At 48.3% G+C, this 22,845-nt stretch overlaps 1 protein-coding gene across 4 annotated transcripts in view; it reads left to right on the top strand.

The window, feature by feature from the left end:
* Tbc1d14 (TBC1 domain family member 14) overlaps nt 1-22,845 on the top strand; it is a 106,831-nt gene that overhangs the window by 61,330 nt on the left and 22,656 nt on the right. For all 4 annotated transcript variants that reach the window (XR_003583397.3, XM_027939736.3, XM_027939764.3 and 1 more), the window contains exons 4-9: nt 6,724-6,842; nt 8,625-8,707; nt 10,547-10,664; nt 12,547-12,653; nt 17,319-17,399; nt 19,285-19,379. Coding sequence is in view for 3 of the 4 variants with exons in the window: in XM_027939736.3 (XP_027795537.3) it covers nt 6,724-6,842; nt 8,625-8,707; nt 10,547-10,664; nt 12,547-12,653; nt 17,319-17,399; nt 19,285-19,379 (603 nt within the window). In the remaining variant the exon portion in view is untranslated. The remainder of the gene's footprint in view (nt 1-6,723; nt 6,843-8,624; nt 8,708-10,546; nt 10,665-12,546; nt 12,654-17,318; nt 17,400-19,284; nt 19,380-22,845) is intronic.

The raw sequence follows: 22,845 nt of genomic DNA, 5'->3' as shown, positions 1-22,845 counted from the left end.
CTTTTTAAATAAGGCCCGGGGTATGGCTTGGTGCTAGAGCTCTTGCCTGGCGTGAGTGAGGGAGGCCTTGGTTCCGTAGTCAGCACGGGAAGGGACAAGAAAAAAGCCCGTAGTCACCCACCAGCTAGAAGTTGCAGCGTTGACGTTTCGCGGAGTTCCTTCGGTGACGCAGTGCTGCTCTCCGTGTGGCCTCGCAGGGCGGAGCTCGGCCCTGGGCGCGCCCCTCTGCGGCTCGGCGCGCCTGGAGCGGCAGGCGCCAGCCAGAGGCCCCGCCAGCCGGGACTGCAGGGCCCCTCCGCCGTTCCCGCTGCCAGGCCGCCCCGCCGGAGCGCCGAGGCCCCGAGCGCGATCGGCGCCCATCTGCGCGCGATTGAGCGGCCTGCGCCCCGCGCCTCGGTCTGGAGCGGCGCCGCCCGGTCCGCCGAGCAGCCGCCAGAGGAGGGAGCCGCTGCCGGGCATGGGGCGGCCGGCCGCGCGCCTGTGAGGCCCGGCGTTCATGGTGAGTCGGCCCAGGCGCCCCCTCCTGCCCTGCCGGCCCTGGGGCTGTGGCGCGCGCGCGAGTGTGAGTGTGAGCGCGCCCACCGGCCCGGTGCAGGCGTGCGCGCCCCGCGGCATGTGCTTCGTCCACCGGCCAAGCTTGCTCGGGGACGCGGTGCCTGCTCTTCCTGGCATCCTTTGTGTCTGCTCCACAGCTCTCCTGGGTCTAGTTTTAACGCAGACGTCGAGAGAGGGCACGTCCTTCCCCACATTCTTGCCAGCCCAAGCGCTGTTGCATCCTGATTCCAGAGCAGGTCAGTTCAGGCCCCTGGGTGGTCTTGCCGTTTGAGGGAGTTTGGGGAGATGAACCTGCACCTGCCCCAGGGCCCAGCAAGGTGGGCAGACTCCAGGGATGACTGGGCTTCCCAGAGTGAAGCTGTTAGTACATTCCACTCACCAGAACACATATTCTTGATGCTTTGTAAGAAATTTGATGATTAGGAAAGGTCTCCTGAGAGTTGCTTCCCCAAATGCCAGCGTTCCGGGTAACTTAGTGCTTTCTGTGAGCATACCGTGTGGGAGGTATACCAAAGAGCCCACAGAAAGGCTACAGCGCAGGTGTTCCCCAAGGCCTTGCCTCTGCTGTGGGCACCAGCACTGACTTCTGGGGGCTGAGCACTTACAAAACCTGAATAGGTCACTCATCCCCACGAATGACAGAACATCTCCCAGGTCCTAGAACAGGGCTCCTTTGCCTATCCCTTGTTACTATGACAGTGTGAAACCAGCTGCCCTTGACAGCTCTTCAGTCTCATTGGTCTTTACCGCAACTCTATTTTAAGTACCTCTTTTAGAGAAATATTTTGAAAAGTAATTTTAATAGTAATAGAGTGACAGCCATACCTCCATCGTTTTTTTCCGTGCGCTGTGGTGTCTATGTCTTGAGGCTTACTCATTCTCATTTTATCTTAACATTTAGCAGAATGCTATTCCATTCTGATGCCATGGAGAACAGAGAAAGTGCTCCTAGCAGCTTTTTCTATCCCCAGTGCTGCCTGTAAGCTGCCAGGTCCTCAGTCTGGGAGGTCAGGCACAGCAGGTGGTGTCGCTGGCAGTTCAAGACACTATTGGGATGCCCACCTGAGTGCGGCTTTATGCCACAGTGCTTCCCAAAGCCCCTCCAGGGTTATGTTAACCGGCTGGTCTTGACTCTGTAGACAGCCGAGTCAGAGAAGTGAGCTTGCTTTTGACTGATGGCCCTTTCTCCTGGCTAAAGTAGATTCCAGGAAACCAGGTATTGGCATGATTGACTGTCTTTGTAGCACTTTTCCAGTTCTGTAAGTAGCATTAACAACCCATCTTTTCTTTCTGCTTGGAAGATTTCTTTTCATTGTTTGAGAGCCCTGGTGTTTTCCCCTTAACCTGAAAGTCTGTTGAGGCAGGCTTTTCTTTTTCTTTGCCGAGTATAATTCAGACTAATCCAGGAGTTGTTACCCTTCTCCTGGCCCTTAACCCGGGGCAGCCTCTGCAGGTAAGGTCTACCCTGCTGGCCCTGCATAGCTGGGCTCCCCACACTTGCACTCTGCTCTCCAGCCCCACTGTAAGCCTGGCTCTCCCACTCTGGGGGCCTCATCTGCCAGCTTTAGGAAGCTTTTTGTCCATCTCATTTGCTCTGGACAGAACTCACCACTGTTCCCCACTTAGGATGCCTGTGCTGACCCACAAATCAGCCTGCTCCTGGGTGCCCTTGGCCGTGGCTTGTGTTATCAGAATACCTCTGCCTCTGCCTCTGCCTCTGGCATCTGGCCCAGACCTTTCCAGTCTTTGCTGAAGTGGCACCCATTATGGGCTGCTCTCCACGGTTCCTTCTTGCCTCCCGCCACCTGTTGTTCTCTCCTCCTGTATTCCTCTTCTCTCTCCTTGCCATGTCTTCCACCTGCACCTTACTGTTCCTGCAGAGAGCTCTGCAAAGCTGGGGACTGAGGGCCCTAAAGAACCAGGGCCCCATGTGGCCTCTTCACAAATGAGCTCTCTTTTTTATTTTTTATACATTTATTTATTTTTATGTGGTGCTGAGGATTGAGCCCAGAGGCTTGCATGTGCTAGACGAGTGCTCTACTACTAAGCCACAACCCCAGCCCCAAGCTATCTCTTTTTTATGTGGTTCTCCTTCTTTCCTTCTCCAGCTTGCTAAATCTAGCTGACTGAATCTGCCAGGACCTGAGGCCCCACTCAGGTACCCTTGCCCCCTGCTTTCCTTTTCCTGAAGCTGTGCTGTGTCATCAGACCACACACTCAACAACCTCACCTCTGGTTAAGAGTCACTTGTTCTGTGTGCTGATGCTGTTGGGTTGGTATGTTCTTGTCTTCTCCAACAGGATTCATCATAGACAGCTCAGGGCAGGAACTTCTAAATGAGCAACTTGCAAATTCGTTTTGAAATGACCCCAATATAAGGCAAGACTCTGTACACAGATGTAACTAGGTGTAGAACTGAATCAAATTTTCCTCACTATATGTACTCTGTGTCCCCCCCCCCCCCCGTCCTTGGGATTGAACCCAGGGATACTTTACCACTGAGCTACATCCTCAGCCTTTTTTATTTTGAGACAGTCTTGCCAAGTTGCTGAGGCTGGCCTCTAACTTGTGATCCTCCTGCCTCAGCCTCCTTAGTTACTGGGATTACAGGCATGTGCTACCATACCAGCCTGTGCACTCTATTTTTATTGTTTAATTTTAAAAAATGCTTTTGTGACCAATTAAACAGAGTTGCACTAGGACTATGAAGAATCCTGTTCTGAATTCCCTGTGCCATTGTCTAAGGGGAGCTGGCAGCAGTTGGCCTGGATGGGTGATTTGTTTTCCTGATTAGTCTGCAGAGCTTTTGATGAGCCCAGCAATGAAGAGCATTGTTCCTTGGTTAAAACCAAGAGACTTTCTGACTTGGTCCCATGCAGAAGAAACTTTGAAGTGGTAAGTTGGACTGAGGTAGGGACTCCACTGATTTTGCCTGGCACACAAAAGGGCTCACTATTCTAGCAGGCTGCTGGCCTCTTATGTGTGTGTTATCAGGTTGACTATCACAGTGGGCTTCACAGTTGCTACCTTTTGTAGTGAGGGGGCTGAGACAGTCCAGATGCCTTGCCTAAGGTCAAAACCCAGACTTAGAACTGGTCATATTTGCTTCCGAGGCCTCAGTACCTGCCACATCATGTACTGATCTGATGCTGACAATCCTCAATCGAGTTGTTTTTCACCCCTCCCAGGGTTCTTAACGGGTGTAGTCCTCTTATTGTTCCTGGGCTTGGTCTGTCTGGCTTGGACTTAGCTAAGCTTACTGTGTCCAAGGGAAGAGACCTAGGTTTGGAGCAGGACCTGTTCTAAAAGCCACTTGTACTTGGAAATGTTGCTTGGGGCTTTGCAAAGGCTCTGAAATTGCAAGTATGGGCAGGTTGGGCCTCCTTCATTATTTTAGTCATGCGTCACTCTATGTGATTAAACATTTGTATTTGACCCTGAGTCTTCGCTGACTGTGTGCTTAATTCAGGATTATAGGTTTGTCATAGTTGAAAGCTTTACTTAGACTGAACATGATGAAATGACTTCCAATTCCTGTCTGCCAGTGGCTTGCATGAATTCTGTGGTGAGAAACGTGGCCAAAGGACCAAATGCTTTGCGTTTGACTCAGCTTCCCCACTTACCTGCTGGGTAGGTTGTTGATGTCTCTGGCTTCCACAGTGCCATCTTGGAAGTGGGGTGATGTCACCTTCTGTCTCTGCAGAGAACTGTTGTAAAGGCTAAACTGAGTTAACTGTATTTATGGCCCTTGGAAAGCGTTTGGCCCCTTAACCTTGTCAGCTGCTACTGCTTGTTCTTGATAACGGTAAGAAGTGTGAGCTGGGGAGATCTGACGTTTCTGGTCATGAATCAAGGCATGTACCCTGCTTCCCTCCTACTTTCATATCTGCTGTTGTAGACTTGGGGTTGTTGTTTGGCACTGGAGTGTCTTCCCTGCCTTCTAGGATTATATCAGGTCTGAGGGAGGAGGCAGGCAGTGGTACACACTGCCCAGGCCCTGTGCACTGCAGACCTACATAACAGTCGCACATGTCCTGCTGCTCCAGCAGCCTGCTCTGGCAGTGCTTGTATCCACTTTGCAGATGTGGAAGCAAGGCTCAGGGATTCCATGTAAGTACTATGCCTGAATCACAGCTAGTGCTTGGTGGTCCTGAGTTTCCTCCCAAGCCTGTCTGTCTCCAGAAGCCACAACTGACCCAAGGAGGACTTGCCCTTTTCCCTCTGCAACTCCATACCTGTTTGATTATATTCTTTTTTTTTTTTTAAAGAGAGAGTGAGAGAGAGATTGAGGGAGAGAGAGAGAGAGAATTTTTAATATTTATTTTTTAGTTATCGGCGGACACAACATCTTTGTATGTGGTGCTGAGGATCAAACCCGGGCCGCACGCATGCCAGGCGAGCGTGCTACTGCTTGAGCTACATCCCCAGCCCCTTGATTATATTCTTAAAGGAGGTTGGGCCTACTCAGTGGCAGAGTAGGCCCAGCCTGTAATCAAGCCCCAGTTGCCCTATCTGAAGAATGGGTGACACTTGCCACACAGGAAGTTATGGAGACACAATGAGACATGCAGAGCACATGCAAGCTCATGGGAACAGACAGCTGCATTCTGGGACATCTGACTGTTGGGCCCAGCATCTCTGGCCTTGGCATCCAGTTCACTAGTCCAGGCTTAGCTGGTAAATAGCACCTGTGGGTATTGTTACTAATTCTTGTCAGAACATAATATGTTTGATAATTACTTACACTTTATAGTCCACAGAAGACCGAAAACAAGCTTTCATAGCGTGTAGATTTTGGTAGATTTCCTATAAAATTGAAGATTTCTTTGCACACATGGAGTTTGAAGCTTTCTGCTGCTACACTGTCACTGCTGTACCTGGCCCAGGGTAGTTGCTCAGAAATTGACCTATGAGCTAGTGAGTCTATTTTCTCAGTACTTCAGTGGAATGGTTGTAAGGCAGAGCAAGAAGGGTCCTGCATCTCACCTTGCAGGAAAGGTATACAGAAACTGACTACTCAGCTGTTTCTCACAGCCTCTATATTTTGAGAAAATTTTTCTTTTCTACTTTTTTTTTGGCGGGGAGGCGGGTACTAGGGAGAGGGGGGATACTAGGGATTGAACTGAGGGGCACTCAACCACTAAGTCTTGTCCCCAGCCCTGTTTTGAATTTATTTAGAGACAGGGTCTCACTGAGTTGCTTAGTGCCTTGCCATTGCTGAGGCTTGCTTTGAACTCGCAATCCTCCTGCCTCACCTCCCGAGTTGCTGGAATTATAGGCATGCGCCACTGTGTCTGGCTTTTTTTTTTTTTTCCCCTCACTTTTTTAGAAGCCTTAATAGGCCCTTCTGTCTGAGAGAATAATTGCTTGCAAAATAATCTTAGGAGTCACACCCTCTTGACAGCTGGTGTCAGTAGAATCCGTTCAGCAGTTCACTACCACCTCATGTCAGTGCTGCTCTTGCCACCTAGAGTGACGACTGAAGGCTAGGTTGGTTCCTCATTCGTCTGCCTGTCTTCCCAGCTAGCTTGTCTTCTTTCTGTTAAGAGGTGGTCCTGAGGGCCTTGTCTGTCACGGGCAATGGGATTATACCATTTTCTGATGTTGCAGGGAGCCCACACTTGGTTTCAGAAGCACCAGTTTGTTGGCTCTCCTGAATCCTTATAGCTGGATGTGTAGAATGTGGGTCACCAGGTGTGACTAAGCCTTTGTGGTTGCAGTCCATGGAACAAATTGGTGGCTCAGTGGGCATGGAGGCTGCTCTTAGGTTTCCAGGGCATGGTGAAATTATTTACATAACAACGTGCAGCCGTGACTTCCCAGTGGCCCTTTGATAATCAGTTAACACTCGTAGTACACAGAAGACAGCAAATAAGCCTGTCACCAGGAGGAGTGTAGACCCAAATCAGTGCTAATGGTCCTTGTAAGGGGCTACTTTGATGCTGGGACACTTCAAAACTTCCTGCATCATGAAGTTCTGGCCTGGATGCAGAGCTGTGGGGTCCCTTCAGCACAGTTCTTCCTTCTGAGTGGCAGGAAGGTCAGTGCTGCATCCTCAGGATCAACTTCAAGCACTTTCACTGACAAAACAGCTATGTTGCTTTTAGAAGGACTTCATAATATCAGAACTAGCCAAGCTCAGAATCATCCCTCATTTCTTTGTCCTAGGAATATGAAGACAAAGCTGGAAGACCTAGCAGGCCACCCTCTCCAAGGCAGAATGTGAGGAAGAATCTTGATTTTGAGCCACTTTCTACCACTGCACTCATCCTTGAAGACAGACCAGCGTGAGTCTTGGGAAGGGCCTCTGTGGTGTCTGCTTATAGATAAGGCAAAATGCTGGTCCCTGTTTCAGTAAATAAGAATGAGCGTCAGGAGATGGGAGCAGAGTAGGCCATAAGCATTCATGATCTGGGTCCACATGTATTCTAGTGGGGTCATATGGCTGACTTGGAAAAGTGCCCTTTAGTATGGACGTATTGAGCAGGATTTTCCATTTAGGTGATTGTCCTTTTTAATTTACTATTTAATACTTAATTAGATATGATAAACGTTAAGCTGGTCTGTAACTACAAGATGCCCTGAGTTGCTTAACGCCTTGCCATTGCTGAGGCTGGCAAGTGGTATTTTTGAGGTGCCTTGGTATTGCCAGACAATTCCTGGACTGGCCTATGGGGTTCCTTGGGATTGCATTGAATGTATTTGTGGGTGATGTGAGGCAGGGCCCCTCTCTCTGGGCCTCTAGTTTCCTGCTGCATGATGAGGAGATCCTGTTTGGAGACCTTCCTAGGTATTAGGTATTATTCTATTAGGTAATCACACCTGATATATATATATTTATAATCTATGTATTTCTTTCTCCTTCCTTCCTTCCTTCCTTCCTTATTTCTTCTTTCCTTTCTTTCTTTTTTTCTTGGTGTTTTGGGGCTACTGGTGATTGAACTCAGGGGCACTCAACCACTGAGCCACATCCCCAGCCCTATTTTGTATTTTATTTAGAGACAGGGTCTCACTGAGTTGCTTAGTGCGTCTCTTTTGTTGAGGCTTGCTTTGAACTTACGATCCCCCTGCCTCAGGCTCCTGAGCCACTGGGATCACAGGCGTGTGCAGCTGCGCCTGGCTCTGTATATTTAAGTTTAGCGTTTTCTATGGAACATTGTGTTGTAATAGAAGGTCCCCTGCTAAAAAAGGAAGGAAGAAGAAAGGGGGCTGTAAAACACTGGGCTAGTTAATGCCTAAGACCCCTGCCCACCCCCAAATTTAAAACAAGTCTAAAAAAGAAGTGTATCTTGAATTGTTAATTCTTGGTTCTTAGAAACTAGGTGTAAGAAGACCCTGAAGTAGAGGACAGGAAAGTCAGGTGTAGGCCACTGGCCAAAGCTGCTGAGCTGTGAAGACCAGTCCTTTCAGTGCTCTGAGATGTGGGTGGGGGCTGGTCACATTCTGCAGCCAGTGGCAGTGATCGAAAATCTCCAGGGAATGTGGGTTACATCATAACAGGGGCACAGGCCAAATGCTGCTGCCCTTCCATCTCGCTAGGCGCCCGTAGTCTACACACACATTTCTGAATGAGCATGCATTTTTAATGTTTTAAATGAAATGTGCATAGCTATGGCATATTTTTGTATGTAAAAGATACTAAATGAGCTACAGAGCTGATATGAAACTTGCACATTTAAAGCAACCCTCTTGGGCTGTATTCATGCATATATGCTCTGTGCTGTGCAGCTTTTCCTTCAGGGATTAACTGCTGGCAGTTAGCTTTGTGGTTAAATCACGGTTTCTATCTTGGAGAATGGGGTGAAAAAGCACCAACAGATTATCTGTCTTTATTGCAACTACGGGTAATTGTCATTTTATTTTGTGTACTACTCTTTATAATTTAGTTGTTTTAAAGTGAGTATTTTGCTTTTGTAAAGAAACTTTAGTTTGGGAGAGAACTGTGTAATTTTTGAAAATTCAGCTTTATATCTTTGGGCTTTACAATTTTGGGGGGGTGGATGCTGCAGGTGTTTTTTTCCCCTTATTTGATATTTGTAATGGTAACAATCCATTTATTTCCTTTCGAGAAACCTCCCAGCAAAACCTGCTGAAGAAGCCCAGAAGCACAGGCAGCAGTATGAAGAAATGGTGGCACAGGCCAAGAAGCGAGGTACCGTGAAGCCACAGGCACCAGATTCTGTGTCTTCCTGCGTATTTTCTTTCTGTCTTTTGGACCTCAAGAACTTGAACTGTGAACTTTGCTGAGTGCTTTAATATTCTGAAATTGTAGTTTTCCACAAAGTAATCTATGCTTCTTCTAGTCATTCCTGGTAGCTTTATTTAACACTTAACAAGAAGAGACTGAATGACGAGAATTCCTCATTAGCTTCAGCCAACGATGATGTAAAGATATCTGTTTTCAGGCTGGGGTTGTGGCTCAGTGGCAGAGTGCTTGCCTCGCACATGTGAGGCACTGGGTTCAATCCTCAGCACCACATAAAAATGAATAAACAAAGATATTTAAAAAAAAAAAGATATCTGTTTTCTTTATTTACAAGAAGATGTGATTGAATTTGACAGAATTTCTTGCAATTCCTGAAAAACTATGATTCCAGGTTATTTCTTTTTAAAGATTTTTTTTTTAATTGTAGATGGACACAGTACCTTTATTTTATTTATTTTTTTATGTGGTGCTGAGGATCGAACCCAGTCCCTTACACATGCTAGATGAGACTCCACCACTGAGCGTCACAACCCCAGCCCCAATTCCAGGATATTTTAAAAGTATATATACTAGGCCTAGGGATATTGCTTGGTGGTAGAGCACTTGCCTAGCATGTACATGGCTCTGGGTTTGATCCCCAACACTACCAAAAAAAAAAAAAGTTCCTATAATAAATTGTGGTGTATCCATACATTGGAATATTATGTAACCTTAAAAACAAAAATTCTCACACATTTCAACCTAGAAGAACCTTGACAACATTATCCTAAGTGAAATGAGTCAGTTGCAAAAGGACAGTTCATGGTTCCACTTATGAGATCCCTAGAATTGTTAGATTCTTAGACACAGAGTAGGATAGTGATTGCTGGGACCTGAAGTGGGGGCTGGGGAAAAGGGAACATGCAGATGTGGATGACAGTTATGGTTGCTCAGCTGTGTGCATGTGCTTAATGCTACCGAGCTGTACATCAAAATGGCTGAAATAAACTTTATGTGACATATATTTTGCCATGATAAAATACAGTTGTCCCTGGGTATCCATGAGGAATGGGTTGTAGGATACCCAGCAGATACACCAGAATCTGCAGATGCTCAAGTCTCACATGTAAAATCTGTGTGTAACCTATGCACATCCTCCTGTATACTATGAATCATGTGTGGGTTACTTAATAAAATGTAAATTCTCCATAAATAGTTATTACACCGTATTGTTAGGGAATAATGACAAGGAAAAAAGACTGTACATATTTGATATAGACATGACTTTTTTCCCCCCAGTGTTTTCCATTGCTGGTGGGGTGAATCAGCAGTTGTAGATCCCATGGGTGTGGAGATTGCTATTGAGTATAGATAAACTTAAGTGCAGGATCTTTCTCAGAGTTGCTACGTACACGCTAGTAACTGAGTGATGCTTAGACTTTTAGAAGTGATCCTAGAGATCACTTTTAGAAGAGGTGTGGAGGGAGCACAGCAGGGTGAGTTCTGGGAATGTTTACTGCTCTGATGGATGTTTCAAGGGTTTATCTGTTCTGTCTGTGTTGGATTTGTGTTTGTGCACTCTTCTGTATGCATGTTGCACTTTAACAGCTTACTAAGGCAGGATGGTGCTAAGCATCCCGGGTCCTTGGGGTGTGAAGTGAGCCCTGGGAGCACAGGCTTGCTCTAATGCAGTGGCCTTCTCCTGATTTTCTTGCATCATGACTCGTTGAGAAAAATCACCCAGGTTGAACATGGTGTGGGTCAAATAATAGATGTTCTCTTCCTGTTTTTAATTGTGATTTCTAGAGCTTAAGGAAGCCCAGCGGAGGAAAAAGCAGCTTGAGGAAAGATGCAAAGTAGAAGAAAGCATTGGAAACGCCGTCCTCACCTGGAATAACGAGATCTTGCCCAACTGGGAAACCATGTAAGCTTTGATTGTGTGGGTGCTGCTGTGTTGCAAACAGTTTCTCCCTCCAGCTGGCAGGTAGCAGCTGTGGTTACTGAGCTCATAGCACAGCCTTGGGTAGATTAGCCTCAGTTGCCGTGGTCCAGCCCTGGCCTTGCCCCGATGCTGTGACAGCCCCTTCCAGCTTACCTGGTACTCAGCCTGCCTCTGTGCCCTCTCTCCTTAACATTTCAGTAGCTTCCTCTGATGCACAATTTCATATTTGAACTCTGTAGCTTAGCTGACAGGACCCTCTGCCTTTGTGTCTCACCCTCTTCTTTGCTTTAGTTGGGCCTGTCTCTGTCCCTGTGAGGTCACCAACAAGAGTTGATGCTTTTTGGCCTCCGAACCTTTATAGGTTCATTTGTGTGTTCTGGACTTCCTGTCCTGCTAATTGCTGTTTGTTCTCTAAAGCTCAGTCTTCCCTAGGAAAGGCTCTCCTTTCCTTACCACAGATCCAGGTGTCTATGGAAGATTCCCCGGGATGCCCTGCAGCTGTCTTCTTCTCTGAGGGTAGAGAGCAGGTTGTCTTTGATGTTGACCTACAGTTAGTGCAAAGTGCACACCCAGCAGAGATAGCAGCTGTGACGTTCTTTTGGAAGGTCATCTGTACATCTTGTTTCTTCCTGTGTGGTCGGTCTGGGCTGGGGCCCTTAGGGGCAGTCATGCCAGGGCCATACAGAGGCCGTTGGGGAGCTTAGAGACCAGCTTGCCTCTGCTCATGTCTTGCATATTGTGATGCTAGAGGCTCATTCTGAGTCTGACCTGGTGTCACTCACTTTCCCTATAGGGGCCAGAGGCTGGGTTAAGGGGCGTCACTAGGAGAAGATGTTGTTCTCAGAATTTGTTTTTCTAGGTGTTGGCCCTCAAATACTCAATGCTGCTAAGAATGCTGAATGCTCTTTCTTAGATCGGGCCCAGTGCCAAGGGCAGAGGTTCTCTTCTCAGACCCTTGTTGTCTGCCTGCATGGCGACCAAGCCTGCCCTGGGCTGTCCTGCCTTTGCCCTAATCCAGAGGACATACCTCCCCCGAAGGACTGTAGTGAGGAGTAAGTGGATAAAGTACAAAGTGCCCAGCACAGTGCCTGACACAGCCAGTGAGCATCTGGACCACCTCCCACACAGGGCAGATGCTCACTGGCTGTGTCGGGCACTGTGCTGGGTGCTTGGTACTTTATCCACTTACTTCGCGCTGCAGTCCTCCGGGGGAGGTCTGTCCTCTGGATTTTAGAAAGCAGAACTGAGTATCTCTGGATCCACAAGGCAGGGTAGAGTTAGGATGCAGCCTTGCTTTTGTAGCCTCCGAGCCAGAGCTGCCCCGCAGTGCTGCATTCAGAATCACCATGGAGTCTGGCGCCTTTCCACTTGTCTGGTCTTTGGCAATACATGTTCATCATGACCAGTAGACATGAACAACTGCACCGTTCAGAATGTTCTGGGTAGCAAGTCACCCTGTTGTCAAGGTTTGGTGGCTTGCCCTGTAAGGCCCTGGCCCCGCCTCCTGCCTCCCACCTCCAGCTCTCAGCAGGGCGGTTGCACTTTGTGCCCAGGCTCAGCTGCGTGTGGTCCTGCAAGAGGCCAGGTTATTTTTTGTGTCTGTTTTCTGCTCAGAAAGTCCTTCCCATCCTTCACGGGCATAATCTGCTCCTGGTCATTTGAAATTGGTTGGAAGGTGCATGGTCCTCTGTGGTGCTTCCTGCTGTGCCCTGTCTCAGCGGGTGCCCCGTGGAAGGTGGCCTGAGGCTCCCCGAGGGCGGAGTGCCACTCTTAACTGCTGGTGGTATGTGGCGGGGCACACACCCACACACTAGGCTTTCACCTTGGAGCACACGCTCAGGAACTCATGTTCTGTCCTGTGCAGGTGGTGCTCTAGGAAAGTTCGAGATCTGTGGTGGCAGGGAATCCCTCCGAGCGTGAGGGGCAAAGTCTGGAGCTTAGCCATCGGCAACGAGTTGAACATTACCCACGGTGAGTGCTTGCCTGGGAGTCTCCCCTGGGGTCCTCGGTTGAGCTGGGCTTTTGTTAGGGCCTCTTCCATCCCTTCGCCCTGATGGGAAGGATACAAATGCTGCCGAGGAGCTGCGGCTCTGAGAGGCAGGATGATTCTCCTCTGGGAGGGTCTGTTGACAGGCTGGGCTTCAGGTCCCTAAGTTCAGGGCAGATTCTCTAAAATGGAGGGCTTAGAGCTCAGGGCCTCTCAGGTGCAGTGGGATCACTTGTCAGGGTCCTATGGAAGGCAGATCTCTATCAGACACGAACGTGGAGGTGTGTGGATTGTACTAGGGGTACCTGTTGGTGTTCTGTGGGATTTTCTTTTTTTCTCCCCCCCCCCCTCGGGCAACCTTAAAGGTACAAAATTTTGTACTAGGACTGGGTCCTAAGGGCGTAAGTGGTCAGTGTCAAGGAAGTGAGACCCTCACATCAGTGTCCTTGTGCTGTTTGTCATGCTGTGTCACCTTCTTAGACTGCATGTTTCTGCCCACCAGACCAGGCTCACTTTCTAGTCACTGTGTCAAATGATCAGCAGGCTCTGTCTGTCCAGAGGAAGCAGGCCTCAGGAGCTGCTGGACTGAACATGTGGCCTTCCTGCAGGGAGTGGCTCCTTGCTCCTCTCCTTGGCAGTCTGAGGTCTGAGCTGTGGAAGGAAAGCAGGCCCTCCTGCTCGTCCAAGTGAGGCCTGCAGCTGCCTGTGAGGTCGAGGGCAGCAGGCTTACTCTGGTGGAACCCTCAGAGTTCCAGGCAGATGGGTGGGTGCCTTCCCTCTCCAGTCGGGCTGTTAGCCTCATCATGTCAGCTTTGGCCTTTCACACAGCCTCAGCCTTGTTCTAAGAACTGTGTCCACCGTGAGCTGCACAACGGGTCAGTTGGATGGTGACTCCCTTCCTGAAGAGGACCTGCTTTCCTTCCACAGCTAAATCCATATCTGCCAAAATTTTGTTTGTAAGATATTTGCCTGAGAAGATGTACAGCATTTTACTTGTGGAAATGGTTTTTGAGAAATGTCCTCAGAAGGTGAGGTTTGGATAAGTTTCTGAGCATTTATTTCAGTCTGTGTTGTTAAAAATTTTTAACTTTTATCAACATCCCTGTCTATGCAAATTGGATATAGCGTGCCGTACTTTGTGCCTCTGTGTGTGCGGTTTTTGGTTCTCTCTGATGCCTGGGTGGGTTTTGTTTAAATTGAAACCTTCTGTGGACAGAATCATGGTGGGTGGCTTTAGCAGCTGCTCCACCATCACTTGGGTATAGATGTCCCTTTGGCCCTGATGCTGGCTTGCATTTTGTCAGCTGTGACTCTCTCACATGACGGGCTGTTTCAGGGTGCTTGCCCCCATTGGAACAGGTTCAGTACACTGGGGCCCCTCTACAACTCCCTGCTCCATCACTGTGCCCAGCCCAGTTCTCTGCAGGCCCTGAAATGTCTGTTAGGTAAGTGGGTGCAGCTCCTAGAGTCCTGCTTGATCTCACCCTGCTGCATCTTCAGGCCAGTGTAAGAATGATCCTGGGTTGTTGAATGCCAGGCACCCCCTTAGGCTTAGTGAAGACTTAGGAGTCTGTAGCGTTGACAGTGATCCTGTTGAGGCAGGTATTGGTGACCCTGTCTTCCTTTTGAGAAGGATCATCCTGAAACGGCCAGGCACTGTGCTCCAGGCCCTGTGGCCTATGTGTGTGAGCAGGATTCTCATTCTAGCACTGGCTGATTCTGACGCCCATGTTATGACTTGGGAAGCTCCAGTTTGGCTCTTTTTGTGGCTGTACATTTGGAAACTTACAATTGGAAAGTTGACCTAATAGTACTATTAAAACTTCACACTTAGGAATTTGACTTTAAAACTGGGGATGGGGAGTCTGGGTAGGAGGTATAGAGTCTAACCCCTGCCCCCCAGTACATGCCAGGAAAGTCATGGAAGAGATTTTGTAACACTGACACTTTGACCCCTTTTGCCTTGAGGACACAGCCACAGCCTCTGTACCTTAATTGTCAGATTCCTCATATGGGAAGTGATTCCCAGGTGGTCACAAGCCACACAGTTGTTTTCACCCCTACTGCCAAAATGACAGCAGTGTAGCCAACCACCTGGGGGCTGAGAGCAGGCAGAAGTGCCCTGTAGGTGCTCTAGCCACCAGCTCAGGACACTGCCAGGTATGTCCTGTAAACACTTGCCCTTCTGGATAAGGATGGCAGGAAATTATGTTACATGACTGTGCCCTCCCGCCATGGAAGACAGCCTAGATTTTGTTAGAGCCTTCACAAGGCTTGATTAGGGTCGTTCATCAAGATTTTACTTGTTGGATTATAATAGTGTTACTAGAATTAACATTTCATTTAATAAAATAGCACATGCTGCCCAGAAGGCAATTGTGCCCTGTTTATTTTTCAAAATTAATGATGGAAAAATATAAAGTGATTAAAAAGTCTGTGGGTAGCTTCATTTAAAGTCCCAGTGACAGACTAATGACCCAGAACATCAGGGAGCTGGGAAACATCAAAGCCAGAGGCACAGGAAGTGCCTGGGGTGGGACAGGTGTGGAGCTGGCCCTGAGAAGCACAGTCCTCTAAGGATACCTGGGGTTCGGATATACCCATGGCTGTCTGTACCTGCCAGTGAGATTTGTGAGCATGAGTTTGACCTAACTATCACCAAACTTCCCAAGAGAAGAGTTGTTGAAAGATGGGTTCTAAATATGGAAGAGACTTGGAGGCTGATGACACTTGTCTGACAGCAAGAGTTCTTGTTCTTTGAAAGCTTTGCCTGTTCCTGGGCACCTGCTCCCACCCCCGGCTCTACTTCTTGCAGCAGAATGAGCAAGCTGGGCCATGTGGGTAGCAATTCCACTATGTCTTTATGTGAAAACAGTGTCCATCCTCATCCCCCAGATCACAGTCCTAGTAAGTTAAATTTCCAAAGGTTGAAATCCTGAAAATGGAAATTCCAAAAGTTGCATTTTCCATGGGGGAGAAAAAAAAAGGCTATATAAGAGGGGTAGAAACCTGAATTCTGGTGAAGGGATTTATCATACATGATGGCAAGAACTAAAGCTGCAGTTGAAAAAGGTGTCATTGGCACTCCTTCCCGTTAACAAAATTCCAAGAGCTTTTAATGAATTAAAGCTACACTTTCTACAGAAGCCAAGAAGGTTACTGATTGGTTTGAAATAATCATGTGCATGGTGGGACAAGAAGACACACAGCAGTGTTGCTGTTTGACCACCTGTACTGATTGGGTCTGTATTTGAGGATGAGTAGAATGCACGTCTGAATATACAGAGCAGCAGAGAAGCGTGGTCCAGAAGATGAGAAAATTAGGGGTGCTCGTATCAGTGTGTACCGAGTCAGAAGCCACGTGGAAGTGTTTGTGGACTCGCTCTGCCAGAGCGCCACACCTGCTGTTGACCACCATACAGGATCAGAACAGTGGGGAGCGGAGGTCACCTCCATGCACTGCCTGTGGTCTATCCCTGGTTATGCTTTGTCATGTGCCAAATTGTCTTTTTAGTTTTTTACTCTTTTAGAAGTTTTTTTGCCCACTTTTTAAGATTTTCAGCATTATTTTTTACAATTGGCAGTGCTGTGTATTTTAGTTTCACATTATTTCCAAAACTGAAGATATAAATTGTGTAAAGACTTTTGGAGAGTTTTAGTTTGTCTTATGTCTTTTTTACAAATTTAAGACTCCATGAAAGTGCATTATCACAGCATGTAGGGTGGAAGCCTGAAGAGTGTGTGAGAATGTTGAAACTCAGGAGTGATCTGTGACGGACGACTTTTCTTGGGGTCTTGGCTCGTGGGTGACTATGTACACAGTGGTGACCCTCAGTGAATTTTAATCGATCTTGTTAAGAGTTGGATGGTCTGACAGTATCCCAGAGGAGCACAGCCATCAAGCTGAGTGTGTGTGTGGTAGCCACAGTGCAGTACCTCTGTTCTCAGCAGCTGGTTTCCTTATGAACATAGATCATTCATTTGTCATTCATCTCTACTCACCAACTGTCTGCAGTATTCCTGAGTATTTTGCTCTCAAAAATGTTATTATTGCCTATTTTATTGTCTAAAATGACCTATGAAGTGTTCTGTTATGTTTTTATGTTTTTGAATAAGTTCCCCTTTTAAAAATGTAAATAAATTTCTTTTAAGGAATTTTTAAATTTGTTTTTCCTAGGATCCTGTTTTCAGGAGTTTAGACATTAAAGATTTTCATCTTTGGGGATTTGAGCATTCAGGATTATGGCATTTGGTATTGTTTTTCCTTTTGGTATTATGGCTCAAACCCCTTTGAAGCCAGGCATGCTTTCATTTCGCTCCAGCCCCTCCCCCAGCCAGCTGTTGTCACCCTCTGTGGCTCCCAGCACCTCTTGGTCTGTAGACAGAGGTGAGAGAGAGGCTGACACAGTCTTGTGAGGATGTTAGACCAGTCACAGTGGATGGGAGCAAATAGTTGTGAGTGGCTGTGTGACAGGAGACACACACAGGCATGGCAGTGCTGTGTCCCTACAGTGCATGTGCCCATGTCTTTAAACAGGAGAGTGCTTCCAGGCCAAGGTGGGGGTTGTCTGTGAAGGAGACAGTTGTGTATTCTTGGGTGCTTCAAGGAAGATGTGCATGTGAGACTCACCCAGAGGCTTTTCTTCCAGAGCTCTTTGACATCTGTCTTGCCCGGGCCAAGGAGCGGTGGCGGTCTCTCAGCTCGGGAGGCTCAGACGTGGAGAGTGAAGGTACAGACCATTCTGAAGCCTGAGCGATGCGCGGTCAATCATGGATGCCTCTCCCATTACAAAACAGAGCTGGCTTGACTGCAGTAGGCTTCATGTGGATGTGTGTTCAGCTCTAGGGGAAAGGGGGCTTTTAAAGCAAAAATGGAAGGTAAATAACTGTAAGAAATAGTGCCCCAGTTCCTGAGAGGTGTTTTCACCCCACCATAGGAGGGCTGCTCACAGTGCACCGTTTCCCTGGAGGCTGCTCATCGGACTTCAGGCTGTGCCCAGATCACCTGAGCGTTAGCTTAGCATGGAGCTTGGGTCAGCTTCCCGAGAGCAGGAGCTCTGCACTCAGGCTGAACTGTGCCTTTATAAGTGTTCACAGCACACCAGAGTAACCACTTTGTTGGCTAAGAAGCATGTTTTTAAGTGGCCTTTAAAACTATTGTCTGTGTGGCAATTGAATTCAAAAAAGAATAAAACAAATTATTCATGAAAAGTTGTGAGAATATTACACAAGTGTCTTACACGTGAGTGTATGCTATAGTAGCTCCCTCGGTTCTCTGCATTTAAATTTTTTTATTTTAACTTGTTTTTTAAATGTACTTGCCATGTAATGTTTTAAAGTTTATGCACGCATGGATTCACTCAGTTTAGCTGATTACCATGCCTCTGGTGATCTTAGGGTTCCAGGCAGGAATAGTTTCCATCACAGTCAAGCTCTTCAAGATAGTATCGAGGGTTGGGATTAAATGGCTCAGTGGTAAATTGCTTGTCTAGCATGCATGAGGCCCTGGGTTCAATCCCCAGCACAGCAAAACAAACAAACAAACAAAAGACAGTATGGAATCAATTATGTCACCTTGTTGATAGTAGCTTTCTGGAACTTATTCATCCCATCTAACCAAAATTTTGTATCCTTTGGCTGGTATCTCCTCAGTACCCCCTGGCCTCTGGCAGCCACTGTTCTGGCCTCTGGTAGTCACCTTTCTTTCCTCTGCTTCTATGATGTTTAACTGTGATGTTTAACTAATTCATAGAAGCAGAGGACAGAATAACGGCTTTTACTTTATTTCTTTATTAGCATCATGTCTCCCTGTCCTTCAACAGGTTTATCCTTGTTGTTGAAAATGACAGGATTTCCCTTTCTTTTTCTGGCTGAATAGTATTTTTTTTGAACCAGGGATTGAATCCAGGGGCACTTAACCAGTGAGCCACATCCTCAGCCCTCTTTTATATTTTATTTGGAGACAGGGTCTTACTGAATTGCTTTAGGACCTTGATAAGTTGCTAAGGCTGGCTTTGAACTCATGATCCTCCTGCCTCAGCCTCGTGAGCCACTGGGATTAGAAGCATGCATCACCGCACCTGGCAACACATTTTCTTAATCTCTTCATCCACCAGTGGACAGTAGGCTGTTTCCACTCCTCGGCTGTTGTGAACAGTGCTGCAATGAGAACCGAGTGCAGGTGGTCTTTGACTGATCTCATCTCCTTTGGAGATAAATACCTTGTAGTAGGATGGCTGGATTCTATGTAGTTTCATTTTTAATTTTTGAGGCCACATCTGTACCAATGATGTTTGAGATCAGCTAATGACTTTTGCTGTGGTTTCTGTGCCTGGAGGTCTTTGTATTGGATTCTGCTACTTGTCCTATTTCCCCCTGGTAGTTGTAATTTAGTCAAATTAGATGTTGATTTCAGGTTCTAGAAAATAATCTGATGCTGCTGTGGCCTTGGTTGGGGCCATGGGTGTTCTGTTCCCTAAAGCGAGGAACTCCGCACCTACCCCACCTCCTGAGGTGGGCTTCCCAGAGCTTTTTCTCGGGGCCTGCTTGCAGGACTGCAGCACCTCATATCACCCCAACCTCTAAGGAGTGCAATGACTCTGGATCTTTTGACAGATGCTGGGTTTTCAGCCGCTGACAAAGAGGCCAGTCTGGAGCTTATTAAACTGGACATTTCTAGAACGTTTCCTAATCTCTGCATTTTCCAGCAAGTAAGTCATAGTGATTTGTTGCAAGTGTGTTTTGTCTAAAATTCATAAATGCCAATCTGCATGAATTTGTAATCAAGTTTGAAAGTTAGGGGTTTTGGGGGGTAGGGTGGGTACTTCTGTTAAAACATTTAGACATTTTAAATAAATGTAACTGATCAATTCCAACAAATATGACTACGTCAGCACTTGTGTTTTAATGGCGAGACTTCCTCATGATATGAATGCGTCACAGCCTCTGGATGGCACAGAAGGGCCACAGGCGGTTGTCAGTGCTTTCCTTATGAGTGCACATACCAGCCTGTGCTCAGCAGGTTGCAGACGTGTGACCCCAGAGTCCAGTACAGCCATCTGGGGACAGGAGGACAAAGGGAGACACCTTTGTCCTTGGTGGCACCCTGGGAGCCTTGGTGTAGCCTGGTGGGGCTGAGCAGAGGTGTGGGGCATCTGAGCAGGTGGGCCAGGAGGATGGGACCCCTCTGGAACAGAAGCCAGCTGCTGGAGACAGGATGGAGACAGGCTGTTCTCTCTGGATGGCAGTGGGAGCAGAGTGGTACTTCTTGTGGGCGTGGATTTTGGAGTCCTCTGAGAGGAGTTCTTTGGAGACCCTCTAATCTGTGTGTCAGCAGACATCCCTCTGGGGTCCCTGGGACCTCTCCCTCACCACTGCAGCCGTGTTGTCAGTTCTCCTTCCAGGGTCTCTTTGCATCTGTCCCTTCTCCATGCTGACTGCCTTTGCTCACCTCAGGTTCGTCCCTCCTCTCCTCCCACACCTCCTTCTATTCACCTCCCTGCCTTCAGAGCAGCCTTGGATGCTCTAGTCTGACTCCCTTGTGCTCAGGTTCCTGGCATAGTGCCTTATACACAGCTTACCAGTAAATGATGGTAGAATGAGACAGAATAGATTAGTTAAGTGGCTGCAGAATGAGGGCCTGGCAGGAGTGTTGCTGGATCCAGGTCCTTTAAAGGCATAGGGAGGCACTTCTGCTGGAGATGTCCCAGAGGGCAGGAGAGCATTCCAGCAGAAGCAGGTGTAGGATGGGAGCTCAGGACAGCCAGGCATTCAGGAAATGCCCAATTCCCTGTAGGAGAGAGAGCTTGCTAAAGAATGTAGAGGACACGTGTCAGTTCTTTCTAGCCTCCTAGCAGTAGCTACTTTGTTCTGAGCTGGGAACCAGATGTGGATGGTGGGCTGGAACTAAGAAGGACTGCTTCAGAGCTTGAGCAGAGAGTGCTGTGGCCGAGCTCTGGGATACTGGTTTGTGGCTGAGAAGGACAGGCAGACAGACCCAGGTGCCCAGGCACTGGGGACCAGCCAGTGTGGGTGCAGCACTGAGGACTGCTGGTGCTTGAGTGGGTTGGAAGGGAGGACTGCGGAGGTGTTGGCCTCCAGGGGCAGTATGTGGTTGCCAGGTCAGAGTGACTTCAAAGCAGGGATCTCAAGAGCCTGAGTGTGGAGGGTCCTCAGACGTGGACATGGCTGCCCAGAGTCTGCTGTCTCCCACCTGTCGCCTTCCTGGTGCCTTGTGGGGTACTCTTACTCTCTTGCTTCCTCCTGATTCTAAATCCAGCCAGGAACACTCCCGTATGGGTCTTTAGAAATCTTTGCAGAGGGTCTGTCCTCTCTAGAGAGGGAGAGAATCTACAAAGCTACCCAGAGGCCTGGTCTTGGTGTCACGTTGGTGGAACCTGTGAGCGCCCCAGGGTGGCAGGCCTTAACTGGGCCCTGTCTCCATTCCTTCCCCTCCCACCTGACAGTTCTTCTCCTTGCTCTTCTTTACAGCTGTTAGTTCCCTGAGGCCTCGAGCACCCCAGGCTTTGCAGCTCTCCTTAGCTTTCATGAATAGGCCCAGGCTTTTCTTACTCTGGGAGGGCTTTATCCTGCTTGAGTCCCAAGGGCTCCCCGCCCCACACCAGGGTTCTCACACCTCATCCTTCCTTGCATGAAGGCCAAGAAGTATTGCTTTGTAGAAAGGGTTTCAAAGCAGATTTGGGCTTGCATTCCATTGCCTTCTGGCTAGCTTGTGGCCTTGGGGCAAACTGTCCCCTCTGAGCCTCCTCTTGTTCATCTGTAACCTGGGGATGCTCACAGCTACCTAACCAGGCTATTGGCACATAACAGGTACTCCATCAGTGCTCAGTTATTATTTACTATCTTTGACTCCTGCCACCAGCTGAAGAGCCGTTTTCCCCTCAGGCAGCCTAGAAGAGGTGTGGTAGGCCCACTAGGCTAGAGGCCTTGTCTTCCTGATCTTTCCCTGCAGTGTAGGATCAGAGGGAGCTTAGTAACCTTTCTGACTAGTAGAGATAAAAGGAAGGGAGGATCCTGGGAAGACTGTCCTGAGGAGAGGGGAGCAAGAAGAACTCAGATGACAGTTGGGGCAGTGTTTCCTAAAACGGTTCCTAAAGCCTTCCTTGCTGTTGGCAAACTCAGGTTCTGGGATTCACATGTTTGTCTACACATGGTGCCACAGAGCCCTCAGAGCCTGCAAAGGCCCTACCGCAGCCCAGGCCCAGCTTCTCAATTCCCTGGCCCCAGGGCCCCTGAGCAGCTCCCTGGGCATACCACCAGGGACTTGGCTTCAGAAATGCTGAGCTGGAGAATCCCTGGGTAGCTCTCTGGAGGTGGAGGGTAGACCAGGAAGAAGGGCAGTGGGAGCTGTGGGGTCCCTTTTGAGGGGTTGGGGCAGGTGGTAGAGAGGTTGCCTCTTCTCTCTGGGTTGCTTTGTGCAAACAAGTCTCCCTCAGCCTGTGGGTCCCAAGGTTCTCAATCTCATGAATAGTTAATGGTTAATAACAAAGGGCAGTGGGGGAACAGATGTCCAAAAGCAAGTTAAGGGCCTTTAGAAGAAGGAGCTGCCACTTGCTGGCACTGGAGCAAGAAGGCAGGAATCACAAGGGTGAACAGTGCTTTCCCTTAAGAACATGCAGCTTTCACAATACCTTTCTCCTTCAGCCTGAGACAGACAAGACAAAGCCTCCCCATAGTCACTCTTGGTTTTGTGGTGGCCTTGATTCTGTACCTCCCCCAGGCCTGGATGCCATCTTTTGACTCTGTGATTGTTATTTTTCCTTCTCTCATTCTTCTCATTTGCAAGTGTCTCTTACTTAGCATGGGTCAGCATGTGATGGGAGGTGCCCAAGTCACCTGTAGATTGACTTCTGTCACATGCCAGGAGTGTTGCTACTCTTGTGTCAGCCACCAGCACACGGCAGCCACCAGCACCTGGTCTGGAGGGGTTTGCATTGGGCCCAGCCGGTCCCTTCATGGTGTCTTCTTGCACACCGGCAGTAGTGTGAGGTGGCTCAGGGCTTTCTTTGCTCCATCAGGGGGGAAAAAAAGGGCTACCACTAATATTTTTAGAAGCAGTTAAAGGAGCAAATGGAAATCTTGAAGTGATTGGAGAGCTGGGAGAGTGACTGAAATAAAGTGGCAGCTGCCAACACCTAAGGCTAGAGCCTTTCCCCA

Source organism: Marmota flaviventris, chromosome 7 (assembly GCF_047511675.1).
Source record: "Marmota flaviventris isolate mMarFla1 chromosome 7, mMarFla1.hap1, whole genome shotgun sequence".
NCBI lineage: Eukaryota > Metazoa > Chordata > Mammalia > Rodentia > Sciuridae > Marmota > Marmota flaviventris.
The sequence above is the reverse complement of the archived record's forward strand: the minus strand, read 5'-3'. Positions and strand labels throughout refer to the sequence as shown.